Here is a 7,862-nt window from a genome sequence, read left to right on the forward strand (position 1 = left end):
ATGAAAATTCCCCAAAGCTGTTTTAAAATTTACAACGTCACCTTGTTGTTTGTCTGCTGTTTTCATTTCAACTCTTCTTTACATATCCAGTTGAAATACAACCTTTCCTACAAAGCTTTTCGAGGTCAGAATAAAGCTATTTTCCCACGGTATTGCTGGGTTTTGCATTTTAGTTAAAGGTTTTTTTCATGGCAATACAATTTTGTATTCTTGTAGGGCCTACCACTCAGAACGTTGTTTTTAGTGCTGTTGAGTTCACTCAGACTTGTAGTGACCCTAAATAGGGTTTTCCAGGCATTAAATCTTCGATGGAACAGAAAATCTCATCTTTCTCTCATGGAGAGGCTAGCGGACTTGAACTACAGACCTTGTGGTCTGAAGCCCAGTGCTTATTGTATGGAGCCAATGTCTTGCCACCACTCATAATAGGATATTTAGTGGATTGAATTAAAATTCATACTGTGGGAAATCAGAATCGTAATATGGAATAAAATCAAAACATTAGAGTGCATTTAGTTTTAGTTGTTGTTTTTAGGTGCCATTAAGTCAGTACTCATAGTGACTCTATGCAAAACAGAAGGAAACACTGCCCAGTCCTGGGCCAACCTCACAATCACTGCTACGCCTGAGCCCATCGCTGCTGCCACTGTGCCAACCTATCTCATTGGGGCTCTTCCTCTTTTTCTCTGACCCACCACTTTACCAAACATGATATTCATCTCTAAGGACTAGTCCTTCCTAATAATATCCAAAGTATAAGACATGAAGTCCGGCCATCCTGGCTTCCAAGGAGCACTCTGGCTGTAATTCTTCTAACACACATCTGTTTGTTCTTTTGACAGCCCATGGTAATTTTAATAATCTCCTCCAACACCATAACTCAAATGCATCAATTCTTCTAAGGCCTTCTTTATTCACTGTCCAGCTTTTGCATGCATATGAGGCGACTGAAAATACCATGGCTTGGGTCAGGCTCACCTTAGTCCTCAAGCTGACATCTTTGCTCTTCAACACTTTAAAAAGGTCTTGTGAAGTCAGATTTGCCCAATGCAATATATTCTTTGATTTCTTGACTGCTGCTTTGATGAGTATTGATGGTTGATCCAAGAAGAATGAAGTCCTTGACAACTTCAAACTTTTCTTCATTTACATGGATGTTGTTTATTGATCCAGTGGTGAGGACACTGTCTAGAGGATTTTGACTCATGGTGATGCCTGGTGTGTAGAGTAGAACTGTATCACAGGATTTTTAAGATTATGCTTTTTCAGGAGCAGTTTGCTAGGCCTGTCTTTTAAGGTGCCCCTGAGTGGTTTTGAACCAACAATTTTTAGGCTAGTAGTAGGATGTTTAGCTGTTTGTACCACCCCAGACTCAGGGTGTTTTGAGATACCCACAATAAGCTTGCAGAATTTTCCTTGTGTCTCAGGACATAAAATGAGGAAAACTTCACTTGCTCTTTATCTACCAATTTTATTCATTAAACATACATAATCTATTATTTTTTATATACTATACCATCATTTACATGAATACCTCAGTTTCCAGTGAAGGACTAATCCTTTGTGTTTACATATTTCAGTGTAGTCACAATCCTGAATTAGAGATTTCCCAAATGCAAAGGATCCCAGTCACTAATGCAACTAACACAGTCTTAGCATGGTACCAGGAATACAGAGTAAGTTAATCTTTTTGCTGCTGATGACAACTAAGCATCCCAATAATAACCTTTCTTATGAGGTCATGAAGGAGCTCTTGTAGCATATGGTTATATATCGGGCTGCTAACCTCAGGGTCATCAGTTCGAAACTACCAGCTGTTCCATGGGAGAAAGATGAGGCTTTCTGCTCCTGTAAAGATTTACAGCCTTGGAAACCCTGTACAGGTTTGCTATGAGTCGGAACTGACTCCACAGCACATAACAACAGCTAGGATCATGACAAAATTAGACTTTTAAAGGTTCCACAGACAAAAAGATATGCTTTTTTGTTGTCTAGTGATTTGCAGGATTGTTTCCAGGCCTTAAAGAACCACTTGAGGTGGGGAGGTCTTTGTTTTTTCTCATAGTAACTGAGTTTACTATAGAAGGTTTCTGCCTTCCTCAGCTCTTCATCCCAATGCATAGTTTTAAATTTTTTTCCTAAAAGTTATATTATGCTTTATTGTAAATATTAGTTTTCATTCCCATGATGATTATTATTGTCAGTTTAACAAAAGACTAAAAGCCTAAAATATGCATTAGAGGGGATATTTATGTTCTTTGTAGAAATATACCAATCATCTCATGAAGAGCTGCATTTTATTCCTAGTATAAAAAAATTAGATGGTTCCTTATCACACTTGCTGAATTCCATAGTCATCATCAGTGTGGAGTAGGGGTGTAAATCAGAGGAACAAATGAATTTTGACATTTAAAAAGAGAATGCAGTAGGAATTGCCTCATTTCTAATACAATGCTCCCTTTGAAGAGAAGATTCTTTCATAAAATTCTGAATCATGATGCATTCATGATGACAGGATACCTTGAGGTTCTAGTAGGAGTTTAGAAGTCACCCTCTTACTGTGTGACCTTACCCGCACTCTGTCTGACCCTCATTTATTCTAAAAGTCTCGGCAGGGATTCAAAAGATAATTTCACAGAGTCTTCATAGTTTTTTGAAGAAAAGAAAAGGAAAGGAAGCTGTACCAGTTATTCCATCATTGACACTAAGTAAAATGCCACTCATTAACCAACCAGTCAGTCAGCATGAACTTAATGGACATCAGTTTAATATAAAAACAATGATGGATTTTGTGGGGAAAGTGATAGGAGAGAAGCAAATGCAGTTAATTGTTTATCAAGTAGTTATTGAGTTTCTCTCATGTTCCAGATACTAAGCTAGGTGTTAGGGATTTGTGACGTGAATGATGTAACTTCTTGGCTTGGAGAAGCTCAAGAAAGTAACACAAAAGTCACAAAAGGACTGACTGAGGGCTTTACATTTGATAATTTATAAGATAAATTATCAAATTTACTACAGATAAATTTATAAGCTGATAGTTGACATGAAATTGACCCCAACTCATAGCAACTCCTATTCATATGTGTTAGAGTAGAACTGTGCTCCATAGACGTTTCATGATCTTTTGAAAATAGATCCCCAGATTTTACTTCTAAAGTTTCTCTGGGTGGGCTTGAACCCGCAACCTTTTGGTTAGCAGCCAAGCACGTAAGAGAGCAATTACTAAATCATATAAGCCTCTACTGTACAGTTCTATGGCGCTGATTCCCATTGATTGTGAATTTGTGATAATTAAGATAGTAATTTCTTTTCCTGTTAGTGGAAAACATTAATGATATAAGTATGGTATAAACAGTGCTTTTCTATTACCTTAACATTTATTTTAACATAGTAGGTTTCTGCCCTCCTGATCTCCTCTCTACTTTTAAAACTTTTTCTAAAAGCTATATTACATCATGTATACTAGGAAAAATGGACATATAAGGAGCCTCTGGTAGCGTAGTGGTTACAAATTGGGCTGCTAACCTCAGGGTTAGCAGTTCGAAACCACCAGCTGTTCCGCGGGAGAAAGAGGCTTTCTGCTCCCATAAAGATTTACAGCCTCGGAAACCCTGTACAGGTTTGCTATGAGTAAGAACCGACTCTATGGCACATAACAACAACAACAATGGTGTTGTGAGAAAAGCATTGGCCTGCGAACTGCAAGGTCTGTGGTTCAAACCCAATAGCCACTCTGTGGGAGAAAGATGAGGCTGTCTGATCCCATATCAGAAACCCAATACAGGGTCACTATTGGTCAGAATTTATTCACTAGACATAATGTCCAGGAAGCCTTAATCATCTTGAAAACCAAAACCTTTTGTGGTGTACTGAATTATTTAATGCCTATTCTAGTTATAGTCTTTGCAAAGTTATACCAAATGACTTTTCTTCTGGTGGGTCTGGGTAAGAGAAGATTATATGACTTCATAGATTATATGACTCAGTTGTAAATGATCAGTAACAAGGTTAATTGTGAAAACTTCGAACTCTAATGTGGGCATAAATGAACCATAAGAGAAGCAGGAGGGAGGGTCTTACTACCATTAAAGAAGATCTGGGAGTGGAGTATGTCCTTTGGACTCTAAGATCCCTGTGCATTGAATCTTCTTGATCCCAGGATAGAAAGCTGAGACAACTGGAGGGGTGGCAGAGAAGCAGCAGTAGCAGAACCAAGAGCCAGAGCCCGACACAGAATGCTGGGCTTCCTAGCCCACAGAGCAAGTACATCTGAGTGACTTTGGGCAGGAGACTTGCTTGTAGAGTGGGGTGTCTCCAGGTACTTAATTGGGGGGTAGTGATTGCTGATTCACAGAGCTAGAGCTAAGTGCCTTCAAGGTAAGGCTTATAGCAGAGTGGTGGACTTTTATCAGCAGCCCTAAAAGAGCTTAGTAACATTAGTCCAGCGGAGTATGGCCTGCCTGTGGGGAAGGCTGAAGACAGGTTTTCCCAGTGAACAGCTGTGCCCTGAGCATTTCTGACATTTAAAAAAGAATGCACAGTAAGAACTGTTTGTAACCTGTTAACTTCATAATAAACCCCATAACTGTGAGTATGGTGGTCTTGAGTTCTGTGTGGCTGTTGCAATGAATTATCAAGCCCAGGTGAGTGGACAGTGTGGTGGGAGGGATGGTTGGTGCCACGCTGTAGTTTAAGCACTGTATTGGTACCTTCAAAGCCGATAGCTCAAACCCACCAGCAGCTCTTGGAAAATGTGCACAGGGTTGTTAAGAAGCAGGACCCACTTGTTTGTACTTAACAACAACAACAACAACAAAAAGGGAAGAATGTGTTTTGAGGCAGATGACAAAGAAACATTGTAGATTTATTTAAAAGAGTTTGATTGAGGAAGCTAAATTAGATTATCCACCCCCTCATTCTATCTAATGCATCTGTTGTGAGTTTATGTAAAACAGAATGAAATATCGCCCATTCCTGTATCGTCTTCATAATAAAAAAACACATCTATACATTCAAAAATTATCAGTAAGTTGTATATTAAGGCCTACTTGCACGTTGGGCTGCTAGCCACAAGGTCAGCAGTTCTAACCCACCAGCTGCTGTGTAGGAGAATGATAAAGATGGCAGTAAATACTTGAAAGGCAGTTATTCTGGACTTGGCATACTTCCAGAGAAGTCTATTTATACAAAACAGTCAAGTTTCCAAGTTAATCCATGATATATAATTAGTTAGCTTATAATATGAATGATTAACCATGGAAATATAATATTTATTAAACTGCATCTGCTGCTGCTTTCATAGAGATCCCTGAGTCTTGAAAGGATTGTTAAATTTTATGTTTTCGTTTTGATGATAATTAGGACATTACTATAACCATGTTCTAAACTATCTAAATGTATACTTTATGTGATTTCAGAATCTTTCTTTACTATTATCTTTATAATTGTGTTAACACTATCATTAAAAGTATACTCATGTTCTCTGTTGATTTAATAGTCATAGACATGTACTGTGTTGGTTATTATCTGGCTTCCACTGGTTGGCTTCTCTTAATGTTAAAATAACACAAGTATATCATATCCACTGTTATATGCATGCTGATTTTGTTTACCTGTTATGAGACAAAACTGTAATATTTTCCATTTTAGAGACATAAGGCTATACAATTTCATGGAAGCAGACTGCCGTATCTTTCTCCCATGGAATAGCTATCAGGCTTGAACTGCCAATCTTTCAGCTAGTAGCCAAGGGATTGCTTAACCTCTGTGCCACCAGGGCTTCTTCAAATTAAATTTAGCCTTTAAAAATCGAATGACAATATATCAGACTAATGTTGCAGACTGATGATAAAATAACCAACGCAGACAAAGCATGTGAATAACATATTCATGTTAAAGAATGTTGCTGTTGTTAAGTGCCTTAGAATCAGTTCCAACACACAGAAACCCTATATAGGGTTTCCAAGAAGTGGCTGGTGTGGTTGAACTGACAGACTTGGACTTAGCTGTCCAGTACCTATCCTTCAGCATCACAAAGGATTATTGTTGTTATTAAGTGCCGTCGAGTTGGTACTGACTCATGGTGACCCTGTATACAGTTTCTGAGCAATGGCTGAGTTTGAACCACCAACCTTATGATTAGTAATCCAGTGCTTATCCTACAAAGCAGATTAAATTATGGAGTTGGACAGATGAAAATTTTGCATTATTTCAAGTAGAGAAAAATAGTGGGAGAATTCATTCATCACAGAGCAACTCACCAGAAATCACAATAGAGTACCAGTGTCACAATTGCTTTGTGATAAGAGGGAAGCCATCTTTGTAGAGACTAACATAAAGGAGTTAACTAGCTAAAATATAGTGAGTTCTGTAGTATAGTAGATTATGGAGCTGGGCTGCCAATGATGAGACTTTCTGCTCCTGTAAAGATTAACAGCTTCCGAAACCCCATACAGAGTAACTAAGTGTTGGAACTGACTCGGTTCAATGAAATATAATATAATAGAAGTGAAGATTCAAGAAATCTCTCTCTTACTTGATAATTAAACAAATGTTAGTGTTATGTTTAGGTACATTGGTAAACTGTTCTTTCAAAATAATGAATCACTACTTAATCTTGTTCCACATATTTTTAAAATTTGAAAATGTCTCATAAGTATAGAGATTTCTATCTTTTTTCTTTAATTTGGAAAGCATGACAACTATGTGCCTGCAGCCTCTGTGGTAACAATAATGGACTAGAGTTAACAGTGGCTGTTTCTTACACAGGTCTTGCTTCTCGGTTGAACATTTTCTAGCTACATTTTATAAGCATGAGAGTTTGTGCTTCCACATCTAAAACAACAGGTTATATATCTCATAGATCTCCCATGTCAGTAGTAAGGGTTCTAGGAAAAGGGGTCTATCTCTCTGCATATGTTGCTTGTAAAAAAAAGAAAAAAAATTGTGAGTAGGGGTTTCTGCTGGATGTGGTTATCTGCAGTATATTACCACATCCTGTTCTCTCTGTAATCATTGTTTGGTATCTAGTTCAAAATAGAAACTAACCTTTAAGAGTCAATTTCTAAATTAATTGACTGCATTTGAGTCCAGGTTTGCTGAGGTAGAAGAAATCTTACTGCTCTTTCTTCTTGTTGGCCCTGACCCCCCCCATCCTCCCACATAATGCGGGCTTCTCATCCAGGGTACCTTCTTCCCAGCAATTACTTGTTATTCATTTTTCTCTTCATTAATATTTAAAGATCATTGCAGTTTTTCACTGAAAAGGGCAACACTTACCGCCAACCATGTAAAGGTGAAAGCAGATGAAATTTCTGAGGAGATGTTTTGAAAGCATGGTATTTTCAGAGTTTGATTTGTCTCTATTTCTATTGTATGACTACTTTGCCACTCATTCGGTGCAACTGTAACAAAATATAAAGTAGAAAAGACATTAAACTTGGGTTTCTAGAGTGCTTTTCAGTCAAGAAATGAGAATGGGTTTAGTATATAGGCTCACTAGCCCCAGAAGCCCATGAAGTGAACATGAAAATTCCCACAATAGTCCTCATCTTTTATATGACAAAACTGAGCCACAGAAAAGCACAGAAAGTTGCTTATCCTGGAAATATTACAGGGAAATTACTCTATTAGAATCCAAGTTAAAATTAGGCCTGCTCCTCTGCTTTAACTTCATATTAGAGCTTTGGGTTTCAGGGTATATTTACTTGAGCTGACAGACTATAACATCGACTTGACAGTACTTAATAACAAGAAGCTAGGCCTTTTTAGGAAATTTTCCAAAGAAGGAATGATATGGAAAAATATCCAAGTAAACTTTGTAGAAGCATTGTTGTTGTTAGGTGTCATCGAGTCAGTACAGA

General features: G+C 37.8%; 1 protein-coding gene across 2 annotated transcripts in view; it reads right to left on the minus strand.

The window, feature by feature from the left end:
- Positions 1-7,862, minus strand: part of CD96 (CD96 molecule) — a 166,181-nt gene that overhangs the window by 120,911 nt on the left and 37,408 nt on the right. The window contains exons 3-4 of one of the 2 annotated variants that reach the window (XM_006864190.1): positions 7,279-7,403; positions 1,366-1,415 (exon numbers count right to left, since the gene is read on the minus strand). In XM_006864190.1, coding sequence (XP_006864252.1) covers positions 1,366-1,415; positions 7,279-7,403 — 175 coding nt within the window. The remainder of the gene's footprint in view (positions 1-1,365; positions 1,416-7,278; positions 7,404-7,862) is intronic. The other variant, XM_006864191.1, reaches the window with a different exon arrangement.

The sequence above is a fragment of the Chrysochloris asiatica genome, unplaced genomic scaffold (genome assembly GCF_000296735.1).
Source record: "Chrysochloris asiatica unplaced genomic scaffold, ChrAsi1.0 scaffold00061, whole genome shotgun sequence".
Classification (NCBI taxonomy): Eukaryota; Metazoa; Chordata; class Mammalia; order Afrosoricida; family Chrysochloridae; genus Chrysochloris; species Chrysochloris asiatica.